At 37.5% G+C, this 17,253-nt stretch overlaps 1 protein-coding gene and 1 long non-coding RNA gene across 2 annotated transcripts in view; one reads left to right on the top strand and one right to left on the bottom strand.

The window, feature by feature from the left end:
* Positions 1 to 64: 64 nt before the first annotated feature.
* ANKRA2 (ankyrin repeat family A member 2) lies at positions 65 to 10,392 on the top strand. The gene is made up of 9 exons (XM_065905521.1): positions 65 to 506; positions 2,439 to 2,830; positions 3,441 to 3,599; positions 5,602 to 5,667; positions 7,684 to 7,781; positions 8,269 to 8,394; positions 8,652 to 8,718; positions 9,223 to 9,303; positions 9,876 to 10,392. The coding sequence occupies exons 2-9, from the start codon at positions 2,542 to 2,544 to the stop codon at positions 9,929 to 9,931; spliced, it is 942 nt and encodes a 313-aa protein (XP_065761593.1). The 5' UTR covers positions 65 to 506; positions 2,439 to 2,541; the 3' UTR covers positions 9,932 to 10,392.
* Positions 3,629 to 17,253, bottom strand: part of LOC136146577 (uncharacterized) — a 38,298-nt gene continuing 24,673 nt past the window's right edge. Inside the window, exons 2-3 of the long non-coding RNA XR_010659021.1 lie at positions 10,547 to 10,699; positions 3,629 to 5,482 (exon numbers count right to left, since the gene is read on the bottom strand). This is a non-coding gene — a long non-coding RNA (uncharacterized lncRNA). The remainder of the gene's footprint in view (positions 5,483 to 10,546; positions 10,700 to 17,253) is intronic.

Raw genomic sequence — 17,253 nt, 5'->3', positions numbered from 1 at the left:
AGAGGAGGCGTGGCCAGAGGGCGAGGCCAAGACCTGATAGACCCAGAGCCGTGGCTGAAATGACGCTATCTCCGTAGTTACTGGGAACGTAAAGATCGCGCAGCACAGCGGCGGGAAAATACCTGGAAGTCCTCTCGGCTGCAACGACGCTGAACGTTTTTGGCCGGAAACCGAAAGCAGAAATCGGAAGTGACGTGGCTATCAAAACAGGCCGGGGCTTGGTTGGGGCCCTGCAGTGAGTCTGGCCGCAAATGGAGAGGCCCGGCTCTCTGTGGGCTGCCGAGCGTGGTCGCCAGGCCCTGCGCCCCCACCCGGGCAGCCTCCAGTCCCTGTTCCCGGGACCAGCCCGCCGCGGTTGAGCCAGAGTTTCCGCCCGCCGTGCTGGAGCCGCGCTGGGATTTTTTTCGGGCAGAGCTGGCGGGTGGCGACAGAGAGAGACTTCCCTCCCTGCCACAGTCTCCCCTCCAGCGGGTTCCTGTCCTGGGACGCCGGGACACCTGTCGCCTGTGAGGCATCATTCATTCTCATAGCACCTTCCTTTTCTCGTAGGGCAACTCCAGGATGAAGAAGAACGGGGGGGGGCCGGGGGTTCCTGTTATTAGCACCCACTGGGGAATAACCCAGTTGCCCATTTTATTTTGTTAGGACCGCTCTCCCCTTCTCCCTGGGCTCTGACAGGTTGAGGTGATCCTAGCTTTACCGTTTTTTTTCTCACCGCCTCCCCTTCTGGATCGTCTCCCCCTGCCCGCCCCTTCTTGTCTTATACTTCAAAATTACGGCTTAACCGGTCAGTTTTGCCTCTCCTCCTCTCTAGACTGGTGCCAAGATAAGCGTTCTATTTCCACTTGGTTTAGAAAGAATCGGTTTCTTTTGCTTCAGTGCTGCTTTTTATTTTAATGAACGGAGTGTTGGGAGTCATGAGCTCCGTTTCTCTTCTCTACAGTGGACATTGATTATGATTACCTGCCCTGACTACTCAAAGGATTGTTGTAAAAATTAAATAAAAACATAAAAAGGATTGTTATAAAAATCTTGGAAGGTGTTTTAAAACTGTAAACAGGGGCTATCTGTAAAATGTATGATTTGCCAACTTTTGCTCCACTGTGATCCTCTTTTAGTTCCATTTAATTACAACTTTAAAACACCCTGCACCCTCAAAATTTCTGAGGCAGTAAGCCTTAACTTGATAAAATTGTTTTGTTTAGTCCCTAAGTCCTGTCCCACTCTTTTTGCGACTCCGTGCACCGCATCCTGCCAGGATCCTCTGTCCATGGGGTTTCTCAAGCAAGAATACTGGAATGGGTTGCCATTTCCTTCTCGACACAGGGATTGAACCTGCATCTCCTGCTTTGGCAGGCGAATTTTTTTACCACTGAGCCGCTGGGAAGATTATGAAAAACTTAACTGAATGCTATTTATTTTCTTCCTGTCTCGGTGACTATATATCTAAGACAATTATATATCTTGGAGTTCTTTTTTTAGAAGCAAATTTAGGTACAAAAATGAAATTTCTGTTCAGATTATATATATAAAGGTCCATAGGAAAGTGCCAGTGATTACCTTACTGAAAACTCATTTAAAACAGTGGTGAATGACTCAGTAACAGGTGTGCTTATAACCTGTATTTTGAGAATTCACATTTATTCGGTTTATGTCTTGACAATCAATATTTGGTTAAAAATCATTAACCCTTATTTCTTAATATTTAAAAGATTGGGGCCAAAAATTATACTTAAATCTTAATATCCAGAGATGCTAAAGCAAAAGAAACCATAATCTATTTTTTATTTTCCATATTAATAAAAACCTGGATTAAGTTGCTAACACTTGATCTGAACAAAAACTGATTAATAAATATGTCTTCAGTTATCATAACCAAGACTTTGTAAAGCCTTTCACTACTCAGGAATCAAGGATACTGTAGTTGCTGATACATTTGAGTACAAATGGGTTCTACCTTTTTCTTAAACTCAAACTGAGAGCCAGTTATAAACAACATGTTAAAAAATGAACTCAGAGGTTAATATTTTTTACATGAAAAGTTTATTTTTGTTGTTAGCCTGATTTTTAAAAAATCCTGTTCGTAGTATTCAGGAATAGGAAAGGGACGGTAAGGGTAAGTACAGTTGGTTGGGACCTAGTAATGGAGGTGAAAGTGTTACTGTATTTCATCTGATCTTTGCTGGGATTCTGTGAGATTATTGGTATATCCCCACTTTACAAGTGAGACTGAGGCTTAGAGAGGTTGAGGAACTTAAACAGATTCATATCAGCTAATAAATGGTGAAACTTGGACTCAGACCCAGGTTTTTCTACCTCTGAACATTGTATGCTTTTTATTATCTATCGATGCTTGTAAGAGCACTGTTTACATATGTGATTGAAAATGATTATTTTCTGTACGTTAAGTTGATATATTTTAAATTTTTTTCTTCCAGATGTTTTAATACCCAAATTCAAAGAATACATAGTATACCTTTCTTCTCAAACCAAGAGGAAATCATGAAGGAATGTTTTAACTGTTGAAACTCGGTTGAAATCATGGCTACATCAGCAAATCTGGATATTGGAGCGCAGCTGATAGTGGACGAGTGTCCCAGCAGTTACAGCCTAAGTGGCATGCCAGACATTAAAATAGAACGTCAGCTGGACTCCAGTGCGGAAGAAGGACCGGCTCAGGGCGTTGCCGTGGGGATGAAGTTCATACTGCCTAACCGGTTTGATATGAATGTCTGCTCTCGGTTTGTGAAGTCCTTAAATGAAGAGGACAGTAAAAATATTCAAGATCAGGTTAACTCTGACCTGGAGGTGGCATCTGTCCTATTTAAAGGTTGAAAGTTATGGTATAAATATCTGCATTTGTTTTGTTTTTGTTTGTTTTTTCCTTTCTGTTCATGAAATTTTAGTTTGGGAAGAGAGTTTGGAAGTCACCTTTTAATATGGTTTTCTAGAATCTCACAGAAACCAGAATTAAATAATTTCATGTTATATAATGTCCATAAGTACATGTTGATTTTTTATTTCTTGCTTGACCTATGTTTACTTACAAATTCTCTACTAAAGTTTCTTATTGTACCTTTTAAAATTACAGGAGAAAAAAATATGTGCCTTTTATAAATGAATTAATTCCATGAATATGTGATTGGCATTAGCTTTCTGTGCTTTAATGCAGTGAAATCTGTCATCATACTGTAGATTTACTTTTATAACCATCTATTGAATAAAAAAAACTTATCTTTGGATAATATTGCTCAAGATTAATATTGATTTTTTTTTCTGAAACTTGTACAAATTTTTTATGGCAAAAAATAATGTCACTTGAGAACCAGTTGAAGATATTATACATCTTATATTTTTTTTAATGTAAGCATTGACATAGAACTTTGAAATGCTTTGTTGTTAAAATATTGTTTTAATGTGTTTAAATTAATTTTACCTAGCTGAATGCAATATCCATACATCTCCTTCTCCGGGAATTCAAGTAAGGCATGTCTACACTCCGTCTACAACAAAGCACTTCTCACCCATAAAGCAGTCAACTACTTTAACCAACAAACACAGAGGAAATGAGGTCTCAACCACACCTCTGTTAGCAAATTGTAAGTATTTCCCACTGCTGTATGAAAATATTGTTATTGCCATTGTAATAGTTTCAAGAGTTTGGCTTTGAAACATTATTTTCATTAAATGCATATCCTGTTTTGGAAAGCTTAAGTAATATCCTGATAGTTTTAGTAATTTAAAACGTTAACATATTATTGCATATTCGAGTATATCATGTTTTATGTTTCTCTGTTGAGAATGGATTGAAATTTTAATTCTTAAAACCTTTACAGTTTTACTATAAAAACTATAGTAAAAAAATGAATTATAGAAATATAAAAAATGAGTTATTCTGAACTTTGGGCAAAGCAAGACATTGTGTTTTTGTGTTCTTGGAGTGAGTTTTACTTGTAAACTAGATCACTGATCAATAAATAATTTGTAGTAAAACTGAGTGATCTCTAATTTAATTTTTAATCAGAATATAATATAAATATGAAACCACCTCTTTAAAAACTTTGAATTTACAATTTTTTAAATGTAGAGTTATTCTGAAAGAAATAAAATTAAGATTTTCTGTATAAATTAGAAAATACTCTATATAGTTCAGATTTCTTAATGAGAGAAAACCAGTCAGCAGTTTGATGTTAGGAACTGTATTTGAGAATATAAGGTAAATGTATCTATATTCTAAAGCGTGGTGAAATATATGTCTTTACTCTGGAAACATTATATCCTTCCAGATTTTTAATCATATGCTGTGACAGGTAAGCCAGAAAGAATTCATGACTCTTAACTCCAGCTCAGGCTGATTTTTGTTTTATTGACATTTATATAAATTTGCATGTGGCTCCCAATTGCTTTCCTTTCTGTATTAAGGCCACCCAGTCATATCACCTGAAGTCAAGGATCGAGTGATACTAATTTTAAAGTGAGCTATGATATAACTGTGCCTGTATGGCTTTGTTTTAAAATAAAGAGATTACTTTAAAATATTCCAGCCATAGATTTTTTTTTTCTTTTTAACCATACTGAGAGGTTTAAGGGATCCTAGTTCCCCAACCAGGGATCAAACCCAGGCCCCTGCAGTTAGAGCACTGAGTCCTAACCACTGGACCACCAGCGAATTCCCCAAAACCATAGTTTTTGAGCTTAAAAAAAACAGCTAGAGATCATGTGGTTCACATCCCTCATGATACAGACAAAAGTGTTTAATCAGCTCTCCAGGCTCACACAGCTAATTGGCCAGAGCTAGATCTGTACTCAAGAATTTACTCTCAAGGCTAGGTTTTCATTTATTTCCTCAGTTCTCCTAAAGTTAAGAAATACCCATTATTTTAAGAAATAATATTTGGGACTTAAATTAATTCAGTCAGTTAAAACACAAGAGTCTTTTAGACCCAACCTCCTTATAAGCTTGGATAAAGAGAGATTTTAAACTTTTTATTTATTTATTATTTTTGTCTGTGCCAGGTCTTAGTTGGGGCAGGATCTAGTTCCCTGACTAGGGATTGAACCCGGGCCCCCTGTATTGGGAGCACAGAGTCTTAGACACTGGACCACCAGGAAAGTCCCAAGAGAGATTTAAAAATTAAGTACCTAAACCATTTCTTTAATTGATAAAATCAGTAACAATTCAAATTGTTAATAATTGGTCAAACAATTTGCATATTCATTGACAGTAACACTTTGCAGCTGTCAGAATTACCTTAAACATATCTGAGTCAATTCTCAGACTCATATATTTAAGATAATGCTGACATTTGCAAATGTTAGGCTATATTTTAAGTTGAAAAGCGAAAGTGTTACTCACTCAGTGGTATCCGACTCTTTGCGACCCTGTGGACTGCCAGGCTTCTCTGTCCATGTTATTCTCCAGGCAAGAATAGTGGCGTGGGTAGCCATTACCTTCCCAACTCAGGGATTGAATGCACGTCTCCTAAACAATAAAATGATGGGTTGTTTTTTGGAGAAGAAAATTGCTACACAAACATAAACAATGAGATGATGATGATATAGCCTACAGATATGTGAAACTTTTTTATGGTACTGTTTCAGCTTTATCTGTTCACCAGCTGGCTGCCCAGGGAGAGATGCTCTACCTGGCTACTCGAATCGAACAAGGTACTAGCCTATTCTTAAGAATGTATTTAAAACAAATTGAATAGGATTTGTCAGATTTGTTATTTTTTTATTTTTATACAAGAGAGTATAAAAATAAAAAAGAAATAGTTGCAAAAAAAAAAAAAAAAGAAATAGTTGCATAATCTCACCAGGCAGATAACCCAATAGATACTTTTTAAAAAATAGTAATGTCATGTATAGAAGTTACAGCTTCACTTACCACCCTAGACTTTTCTCCAAATGCACACACTGTAAGTTTCTTATATTTTCAGAAGACTTTTCTGGAGGATATTTCTATTTATGTGGGGCTACATGTGAGAATATGTGTGTGCTTTTTTGAAAAAAAATATACACACTGCATTGCACTTTACTTTTTTTCACTTAAATTCTGAGATATTTCCATGTAAACACACAAAGACTGTTTCATTCTTTTTTAATAGGTCTGTGGTTTTGCATTGTATTGCATTTATTATATATGCTGTGTTCTTTATTTTTTAGTGAGTCCTCCTGGTAGTAGTTGATTCCAGTTTGTTTTTATTAAGTAACAATATTGTTGGCATTGTTTTGAAGTATATCCATAGGGTAAATTCCTACAAGTATATTTACTGAGTCAAAAGGTTTATGAATTTTTATTTTTGTATACATATAACCAGATGTTTGCCCTGTTCTCACACCAGAGTTAGAGTTTCTACTTCCCTATAACTTCACTGACACGAATACTATCAGACTTTAATCTTTGCTGATCTCATGGGTATTTCATACTGGTTTTGTTTCCTTTTTTAAAATTATGGTCTATTTGAATTTCTTTTTGTGTGAACTGCCTGTTTTATATTGATTTGTATGAGCTCTTACCTAAATTAAAGAAGTTCACTTTTATGCTTTATGTTGCATATATTTTTTTCCCAGTTTCCCATTTTTCCTTTGACTTTATGATATTTTCAAACAAAGCTTAACATTTTTAAGTGGTAAACTTTTATCCTTGTGACATCTAAGTTTTATATCTTGCCTAGATATGATTTCCTGCTCCAAGTTTATAAATTCACTCATGCCTTATTCTAGAATTTCTGTCGTTTCCTTTTTTACATTTCTTTAACCTATGTGGAACATGTTTTGGTGTAATGAGGTAAAGATAGAGATTTACTCTTATTTTCATTTTTCGAAAAACTAGCCAGTTGTCCCAACATTATCAGTTGAATGCAGGGCATATGATTAAAGAGTGGTTTTTTTAAATCATGTCATTCTTTGATAAGAAAGACTCATTTCATCATTTAGAATCATGTCATTTTTTTTATAAGAAAGACTTATTTTATCTTTTGTTTATAAATATTTGAAGGTCTTATTCTCAATATACTAAATAAATTTAGGGCCAAAACTGTGGACCCAGTAGACTGAGTCTAGCAAACAAAAATGGTTTTGAGTTAGAATTGCATAAAACTGTTTTTCAAATCATTCAGTTTTCATTCACATTATAATACCAAAAATTTGAGAAAATTCAAAGGCAGCAATGTTAACTAGGGAGTAAAAATAGCTTTAATAAGATTTTGGACTTTCTGTAATATATATTTATATAATGCTAAGGGCTATCATTAACCTAATTTTTATCGTGATCCTCCCACTTTTACATTGAGATGAGCAAGGTTTTATTGTGGATGTTAGAGAAGTTAAATGATATGCCTAGAGTCACACTGCTGGAAAGCGACAGTCAGCATTCACACTCTGGTCTCCTGATTCTGAGACCGGTGTTCTATGGACTGTCCTGTACCTAGCATTATATTGTATCCAGTAGTTTATACTTTTAATAATGTACTGTTTGAACTCAACTATGTACATTGAGGCATATTTTAATACATTCAGACTGAAAATTGCAAAAACACAGTAGGAGTTCAGTGAACCCAAATCTGCACAATGTGAACCTCACTGAGTAATAGTCACCTTTTTAGAATGCCAGTGTTTTCATAGCAGTATTAATATGTGGTTGTTAAATTAGATCACAGAACTTGCTTTTCTTTTAAATAGAAAATGTTATCAACCACACGGACGAAGAAGGATTTACCCCTCTGATGTGGGCTGCAGCACACGGGCAAATAGCTGTGGTAGAGTTTCTACTTCAGAATGTAAGGAAAACGCCTCAGACAATGTATATGTACAGTTACTCAAGTTCAGTTAAGTATATAGTAGTTTTTGTATCTCCAGCCAGCTAGATGTAATGGTAGAGGACCAAAAAAAAAAGAAAGTTTACATGCTCTTCTATCCTTGTGGAACTTGGATCTAGTTAAACAGGCAAGTCTAATCATTCATGAAGCAGTGAGAGAGAAGTGAATGCCCAGCCCCTGCTAACCGCAATGGGAGCAAAAGTCTATAGGAGAAGCTTCATGGAGAAGATGTAATTTGGCCCCAAGTGGCAAGATAGTTAGGATCCAGGTAGAGGGAAGAAGGAAGACCTTCGGACAACCTTGATAACGGAGCATCCAGGAGTAGACGTTTGTGTTAGTACTGTGTTAACCCCAGAATGTTACCTGACCTATAATTATTATTGACGAAAGTAACAATGTTCTTATTATCAAAAAACTGAGAAGTCTTTTGTCTCCATTCCCACTCCAGGGCGCAGATCCCCAGCTTTTAGGAAAAGGTCGGGAAAGTGCTCTGTCATTGGCCTGTAGTAAGGGCTACACAGACATCGTCAAAATGCTGCTGGATTGTGGAGTTGATGTAAATGAGTATGATTGGGTGAGTCTATAATACTGATTTTTAGGTTTTGGAAAACTATATTAAATACTTAGAAGAATAATTAATTACCTTTATTTAATGAAACACCTAGAAGAAAAAGTTACTGTCCTAATTTTGATTTAAGCATTGCTCACAAAATTTTAAAATTAGCTTAAACTACTTTTACATGCCCAATTCTTAGTAAAGCTTCACACAGCAGCACTAAATTATTTGAATCCTATCCTTGAAAACCTAAATCACCTTTTTTTCCCCCCCAGAATGGAGGGACACCTTTGCTTTACGCTGTACATGGAAATCATGTGAAATGTGTAAAAATGCTCTTAGGTAAGCAGATAAAAGTGGGAATATTTAGAAAATGCCACATGAAGACATTGTTTTTTTACAAGCTGGCCTCACGGGAATCATGAGCTGTCACTGAAACATTATGCACCCCCGAGCAGCCCCTTCCCTGAGGTTCCCATGTAAGCCACAGCTCCATCACACAGCATGCCTGCAGCCACAGCATCTGTCCTTGCTGCTTTGCTTTCAGAGCTCACGTGTGAACCCATGGCTTTTTTCTCTTTTCCCTATCTACATAGTCTTTAAGCTGAAGTTCTGTCTGTAGTTGTGTATTAGGCTCTAGAGGATGCCTGAATATTTAAAGTGTCTTCCCTCTGACCTGCCAGAGTGAATTCTATGCCCTTCCTGTACTCTATACTTTGTCAGACTATCCCGAAAATGCCTTCCAAATTTGCTAACAATCTGTCCTGCTATTTGCACATGAGCCACCATGGGCAAACATATCCACGTTTTCATTTTGTTTATGTAGATGTTTCTATTTTGGTATAGAAAATGGAGCGGACCCAACAATTGAAACTGACTCTGGGTATAATTCTATGGATCTAGCTGTAGCCCTGGGCTATAGAAGTGGTAAGTGTTTTAGAATTGTCAGGTTCCATTTTAGTAAAGTTCTATAATAATAGAAGCCAGTGGTCTAAACTGTTCTCACCACTTGCAGTCATGGAACATGTATGTTATCCTAACTCTGACATATACTTTTAATTGTGGGCAAAATCAACAGATTCCTAGAAAGTCTAGAAATGAGTTTGTTACTGCTACTTTTCACCCACCCAAATAATTAGTTGCTGGAGGATAAGTGCACACCTATTTACAGATGTGTTTAATGTTTCATAGCAAACTGTTTATACAGTGCTTGGTAGTTGCCCTTTCTCTGTTCCTTAGAATAACCTTATATTCTGGACTCTTCTTCAGTTCTAAAATTTAGAAGCCAAAAACAGAAAAATCTAATAACTTGAACAACTATTAAAGTCAGTGATAGACTAAGTTTTACGTATTGCATTGTAATCTTATCTCCCTCAAACTATGAGTATATCCTAATTACAAATTATTTTAGGAAAAAGTTGCTGAGGTTAAGTTGAATTTGATAGTTTTTAAAATTTTGTAATGAGCGTGCTGTAGTCTTGATCATCTGTCTGTTTTAGTTCAACAGGTTATTGAGTCCCATTTATTGAAACTGCTTCAGAACATCAAGGAGTAGACAGAGTCGTCAGAAAGTGTCGTCTGCCCTTCAGTTTACTTTTGGCCCTTATAAATGATAGTTTTGTTTACTTATAAATTTTTACCTCAGTTGCAATATTTACTGATTTTTAGTAAGTTTTAATAAGTATTCCTCTGAGTCACTGGTTTATAAAAAAGTTAATGTTGATGCTGTTTTTATAAATGTGTTTTACTGCATATTTAAAATTATAAGTGAGTGTTTTGTGGCATGTAAATTTTTATGGTACAGATGGTTATCTGTCTGTGTATCAAGTGCTGTAATTTAACGTTTTCGGAAATTATTCCTCCCTATTCATCTTCACTCTTGAATTAACTCATTGACTTTATATAGGGTTTGCTATAAATCCATAGAAAAAAATTTGTTATTATTGAATTTCAAAATGCACAGTGTGATTGTTTACAAAATGATGTTATAAATGAATAAAGTCCTTCTTTGCTGTTTGTCTGCAGATTTTTCTTTATAATTACTTAAGATTATTAAGGGAATTGTTTAGGATTTTTAGTTTAACCCTTCTGTCCTGCCAGGGTACTCCATTAGATCAAACAATACAGTTAAAATAAATTCAATGTAAGTTAATCAACATAGACTTATTACCATTTCTAGAAGTATATTGAGAATATTTTTCTCCCGTGAATAAGCTTTTCAGTAGGAAAAGTCGTCTGGGAAAGAGAACTCATTTCTTCAATAAAAGTCAGATGTTCTTTACTTCCACTCCAGGAGAACTGTAAACTCAAGCTGCACCAACATCTGGAAGAGAGAGCATGAGCTTGCAGTTGGTGTGACCACTGAGGGTGGGACTTGGGTTAAATCACTTCATCTGGAAAACAGGTGTGACATCAGTTACTACAGTGGGTTGCAAGCCACATAAACTTGATCTAGCTAATTTAAGCAAAAGGGAATTAATGGAAGGAAAAGCTGAAGAAGTAGGCAGTCCCAAAGGTTGAAACTAGACCAGCTATCTCAATCAGGAAGTCATGGCCAGCCATGTTGGGTGCCTCTTTGGTAATACTTAAATCCCCTCATTGATCATTGGGCTCAGGATTAAGTTTTCCAGGAGGCAGAAATCCATTTCCCCTGGATTTAAATGCACCACTGTATGGAGTTGAGGGGAGAACGGAGATGACTATTTAACAACCCATGCTTGCCCCCAGACCACCTGGAAGGCAGGAGGCACAGTCTCCTAAGGAAAACCACGGGGAGAAAAAAAATGACAGATGTTCGCTCCAAAGGCAAGCTCAGTCATATGTGAAAATAGTACTAGTGTTTCCCCCATGTCAGGCATATGCTTTAAACTGATTTTACCTTAAACCATTTACCCTTCCATTTGGTTCTTTTTCTTACTAAGGGCCCATACCCACGAAGTGTTAGTTCCTATTCATATTGTGTGTGTGTGTGTCTGTGTGGTTATATGCGCTCAGTCACATCTAACTCTTTGTGATCCCATAGACTGTAGGTCGCCAGGCTACTCTGTCCATGGAATTTTCCAGGCATGAATACTGGGGCAGGTTGCCATTTCCTCTTCCAAGGGATCTTCCCAACCCCAGGATAGAACCAACATCTCTTGCATCTCCTGCATTACAGGCCAATTTGTTACTGCTGAACCATAAAGTAACAAACTCCAGTGATCCATTTGGGTATATCACTCTATTGTTTGCAAGTGCTCTCCACAACAGAACAGGCACCAAAAAACCTATGCTGGGATTGACTCTAAAATGACCACTTCTCTCCTGATCTGACTCAGGTTGACAACCAACAGATCTCAGAGAAAATATTGAACAAAATTCCCCTTTCCAGTGCTATGGCTTTTAGCCCCAGGGTCCCTGATAACAAGCCCCAGAAAACTCCTTTAAGAAATAGACAAAGTTAATTAAAACAACAGGAATGATAATTAGGGCCAGTTATAAAATTCCTCTTTTAAAAATTAAATACCTTTTAGGTAGTGTTTGTTGATTGCATAAAAATTTATTTAGAGCTCATGTACCAGACACTGCTTGATGTGAGGGTTAAATATTGAGCAGAAACAGTCCCGCTGTCAAGGTGCTCACTGCCTAGGACAGGACTAGGGCTCATTTCTGCCACAGAGTGAAATATATTAGCAAAATTCTTCAAAGGACTTGCCTGGCCAACCAGTGGTTAAGAATTCATGCTTCCCATGGGAATTTGTTGTATGACTCGGAACTCAAACCGGGGCACTGCAATGACCTGAAGGGGTGGAATGGGGAGGGAGGCTCAAGAGGGACTGATTCATGATACCTATGAATACCTATGGCTGACTCATGCTGGTGTTTGGCAGAAACAAACAAAATTCTATAAAGCAATCATCCTTCAATTAAAAATAAATTTAAAAAAATAGCAGATCAAGTAATTATCAAGTATTAAAGTAGAAAAGCACGCTACAACTGTTATCTCTACAAAGCAAAATATTGACAATAAACATTTTGAATAGAAAAAAAAAAGAAAAAGAATCCTTGCTTCCACTGTAGGGGTGTGGGTTTTTCCCTGGTTGGAGAATTAAAATCCCACATGCTGCATGGAAAGATCAAAAAATTAAAAACAAGAAAAACCCCAATTTTTAAAAGGTTAAAAACTTTTATGCTTATGTAAGTTTAAGTTGAACGCCTGTCAAAGATTTTATTCAGCTAATTAACTGGTAAGGAAACCAGTAAGATGTTAAAATTAATTCCAAGAGCTAGGTATTTTAGGCAATATTAGTAAAAGATTGCTGAGTTAGACACAAATCTGATTAATGTCCAACTAGGTCATAAATCCTAACCTTTCATCATAAACCATAATCTTTTCCACAGGACAGAAATTACTGGCATCTCTAAGGACAGACATCTACAAGCTAACATGTGACTTCACTAAAACTGGTACTTTCAATCAACAATAAACAGTTTTATGTCTTGATGAAAATGAAAGAGAAGAATGAAAAAGCTGGCTTAAAACTCAACATTCAAAAAATGAAGATCATAGCATCTGGTCCCATCACTTCGTGGCAAGTAGATGGGGAAACAATAGAAACAGTGACAGACTTTATTTTCTTGGGCTCCAAAATCGCTATAGATGGTGACTGCAGCCACAGAATTAAAAGATGCTTGTTCCTTGGAAGGAAAGTTATGACAAACTTAGACAGCGTATTAAAAGGCAGAGACATTACTTTGCAGACAAAGGTCCATCTAGTCAAGGCTACGGTTTTTCCAGCAGTCATGTATGGATGTGAGAGTTGGGCCATAAAGAAAGCTAAACACTCAAGAAATTGATGCTTTCGAACTGTGGTGTTGGAGAAGACTCTTGAGAGTCCCCATGGACAGCAAGGAAATCCAACCTAAAGGAAATCAGTCCTGAATATTCATTAGAAGTACTGATGCTGAAACTCCAATACTTTGGCCACCTGATGCAATGAACTGACTCCTTGGAAAAGACCCTGATGCTGGGAAAGATTGAAGACAGGAGGGAAAGGGGATGACAGAGGATGAGATGGTTGGATGGCATCACTGACTCAGTGGACATGAGTTTGAGCAAGCTCTTGGAGATGGTGAAGGACAGGGAAGACTAGCAAAGAGTTAGACACGTCTGAGAGGCTGAACAACAGCAGTGAGTTGGATTAAGCAGTTTCCCCCGGATTAATTGATTAATTCTCAAAATTTAGTGTGTATCAGAACCATCTGTTCAGTTCAGTTCAGTTGCTGAGTCGTGTCCGACTCTTTGCGACCCCACAGACTACAGCACGCCAGGCTTCCCCATCTGTCACCAGCTCCCAGAGCTTGCTCAAACTCATGTCCATCATGAGTCAGTGATGACATCCAACCAGCTCATCCTCTGTCATTCCCTTCTCCTGTCCTCAATCTTTACCAGCATTAGAGCCTTTTCCATTGAATCTGTTCTTTGCATCAGGTGGCCAAAGTATTAGAGTTTCAGCTTCAGCATCAGTCTTTCCAATGAATATTCAGGACTGATTTCCTTTAGGATGGACTGGTTGGATCTCCTTGCTGTCCAAGGGACTCTCAAGAGTCTTCTTCAACACCACAGTGCAAAAGCATCAATTCTTCGGAGCTCAGCTTTCTTTATAGTTCAACTCTCACATCCATACATGACTACTGGAAAAACCATAGCTTTGACTAGATGGACCTTTGTCTGCAAAGTAATGTTTCTGCTTTTTAATATGCTGTCTAGGTTGGTCATAGCTTTTCTTCCAAGAAGCAAGTGTCTTTTAATTTCATGGCTGCAGTCACCATCTGCAGTAATTTTGGAGCCCCCCAAAATAAAATCTCTCACTGTTTCCACTGTTTGCCCATTTATTTGCCATGAAGTGACGGGATCGGATGCCATGATCTTAGTTTTCTGAATGTTGAGTTTTAAGCCAACTTTTTCGCTCTCCTCTTTCACTTTCAACAAGAGGCTCTTTAGTTCTTCTTCACTTTCTGCCATAAAGGTGGTGTCATTTGCGTATCTGAAGTTATTGGTGTTTCTCCCAGCAATCTTGATTCCAGCTTGTGCTTCATCTAGCCCGGCATTTTGCATAATGTATTCTGCATGTAAGTTAAATAAGCAGCGTGACAACATAGAGCTTTGACATACCCCTTTTCCTGATTTGGAACCAGTCTGTTGTTCCATGTGCAGTTCTAATTGTTGATTCTTGACCTGCTTACAGATTTCTCAGGAGGCAGGTCAAGTGGTCTGGTATTCCCATCTCTTGAAGAATTTTCCACAATTTGTTGTGATCCACACAGTCAAAGGCTTTTGCATAGCCAATAAAGCAAAAGTAAATGTTTTTTTTTTTTTTTTTAATTCTCTTGCTTTTTTGATTATCCAGTGGATTTTGACAATTTGATCTCTGGTTCCTCTGCCTTTTCTAAATCCAGTTTGAACATCTGGAATTTCATGGTTCACATACTGTTGAAGCTTGGCTTGGAGAATTTTGAGCATTACTTTCCTAGTGTGTGAGATGAGTGCAATTGTGAGGTAGTTTGGAGAAGGTAGTTTGGAGAAGGGAATGGCAAACCACTTCAGTATTCTTGCCTTGAGAACCCCACGAACAGCATGAAAAGAACCACCTAAGGGCTTGTTAAAATACATATTTCCGGGTCCCACCCACAGAGTTTCTGATTCAGTCAGTCTGGGTTGGGACTCAAGAATTTTAAGTTCTAACAAGATTCCAGGTAATGCTGGAAATGGACTGTCATTATGTAAACCTGAATCCTTAAAATGTTTCCAAGTTAGCAATTTCTGTAAGAAAAATATTTTTCTTAAAATTCTAGCATACAAAATACTAGAGGAGGTTCAGTTTCTTTGTCTTCTGGGATTTGAAGGAATATTTGACTCATATAAGTGAGTATGTTTATAAACTAATCATAACAGTGCTCCTTTAAGAGGTATCATAACCTCACTTTTTAATAGCCTCTAGTGTTAGGAAAATATTTCTATTACACAATGAGAGGTGAAGGCCTTTCTTAATTAAAGACATGCAGACACACAGAGGGAAAACTTTTACCTTTGCATGTTAGCTACAAATCAGAAGTGAACCAGAAACACAAAACTTAGGGTTACTTTTCTTACAGTGAGTACATATTTCTTAGTTGGTTTAAGGTTGCAATTAGACAAACAGATTTGTTAAAAAGCAAAAGCAAAGAAGAAGAGTACTGACTGGATTCTCTGTCATCTCTCACCCAACAAAGAACAGGTCTTCATTAGAGATCACCAAGTAGTCAGACAATAATAGCAAAAACCCATCATTGCTGCTCTCAGTTCAGACTAACTTATAGAAGGTGTACAAGCCAGACATAAAAACAAGTACATAATATCAGGAGAAAAAGAAAAAAATAACTAGAGAGTTGTGTTATCACCCGGGATTCGCTTCAAAAGCCAAGAAAACATGTGCAGGCAAATAGATTTAGTTTGTCTCCATTGGGTTAATCCTCTCAGCCATCTCAGTGGATGACCTTCAAAACTGATCAAATACAACTTTCAAAAGGTTACATGACTCTCTAATGTGAATAAAATGAACATGTGACAAAGACTTAATTCAACTTATTAACTGATGATGTAAGGGGTCCGGCTTCTTGCCATTTAAAAGCCAATAATGAGGTAACGTTGGTGAAAGGAATGTGCTTCATTCTGGATGCTGGCAACTGGCAGGTGGGGTGGGGAACACTTGTCCAACGGCCATCTCCACCTCCTACAACCAGTGGGCAAGAGCTTTTACAGACAGTTGGAGGGAGCTATATACATCAACAGTACAGTCAGCTCTGTCATCTTGAAATTGGTCCAGAGTGGTCTGACCAGCATCATATTGATTGTTTTAAGTACAGTTAATCTTCAGTACCAAGGCCAGTTTGTTCCACATTTATTGAGGCAAATTCTCAGAATTGTGGCAGTTTATGTCATGGCTATGGTCTGGTCATCCTGTAGTTAACTTCTTCCACTTTGTGGGAGTTCCAGTATCTAAGACAGCTCACGGATATGGCTCAGAATATTGTTTATAGCCCTTGATAAGGAACTTAAGGTCCTTGAATATGCTTAATGACTAAACAATTATTATTTGGTTTCTTGGTATTGGTATTTACCAATTTACTTGGTATTGGTATTATTGGTATTCTTGGACTGCTTTCCTTTGTTTCTGCATTTTCTCACTTCTCTGATTAAACTTATTCTTTGGCTACAGTTTTTCCACAGACAGAAGGCAGGCAGAGGACATGAGGGACAAGTGTCATAGGTTCTTGCTCCATTTCAGTGAGAAAACCAGTAAGATATGAAAACTGACTCCAAGAGCATTTGAGAAGCCGGGCATTTGTAGCAATGCTAGATAAGATTGCTGGGTTATATACAAGTCTGACAGTTATTCAACAGGGACAGGAATTGTCATTTGGGGGATCTTTTCCCAAATGACAGAAGAAATTGCCTCTCTATCAGACAGAAATATCCAAATTAACATGTAACTTCACTAAGTCTGGGACCTTGAATAAACAGTATGTGGTGAATCAAATCACATTTCTCTAGGTAATCCTCAGGTGGCCTTCATTTCATATGGCACTGAAGAAGGACATGTGGCCATGACCCTTCTTAGTACCTCAGTGAAAGCCAGCCTGGGGTTAAGCTCATCACCCTTGTAACAGCTCTTCTGCCATCAGCTGAGAGGTAAACACATAAGTATGTTAGCTGGTGACAACGCCTCTCTCATATCCTCCTCCTGACTCGATCACATAATTTACTCCACGGTGAAAGAAGCTGTGAACCAGAGAACTCAGGGAAAAAGGTTAGTCATTTTAATATTCTTGAACTTTTCAAAAAATATTGCCAATAGC

The sequence above is a fragment of the Muntiacus reevesi genome, chromosome 14, assembly GCF_963930625.1.
Source record: "Muntiacus reevesi chromosome 14, mMunRee1.1, whole genome shotgun sequence".
Lineage (NCBI taxonomy): Eukaryota > Metazoa > Chordata > Mammalia > Artiodactyla > Cervidae > Muntiacus > Muntiacus reevesi.
Note: the sequence above shows the minus strand (reverse complement) of the source record. Positions and strands in the feature narration are given on the sequence as shown.

What these genes read in the sequence shown, in the direction of transcription:
- ANKRA2 (XM_065905521.1), top strand. Translation starts at nt 2,542, where the DNA reads ATGGCTACATCAGCAAATCTGGATATTGGAGCGCAGCTGATAGTGGAC. An exon ending in TAGAGTTTCTACTTCAGAAT is followed by an intron (nt 7,782 to 8,268) that starts GTAAGGAAAACG and finishes TTCCCACTCCAG; the next exon opens with GGCGCAGATCCCCAGCTTTT. An exon ending in ATGTAAATGAGTATGATTGG is followed by an intron (nt 8,395 to 8,651) that starts GTGAGTCTATAA and finishes TTTCCCCCCCAG; the next exon opens with AATGGAGGGACACCTTTGCT.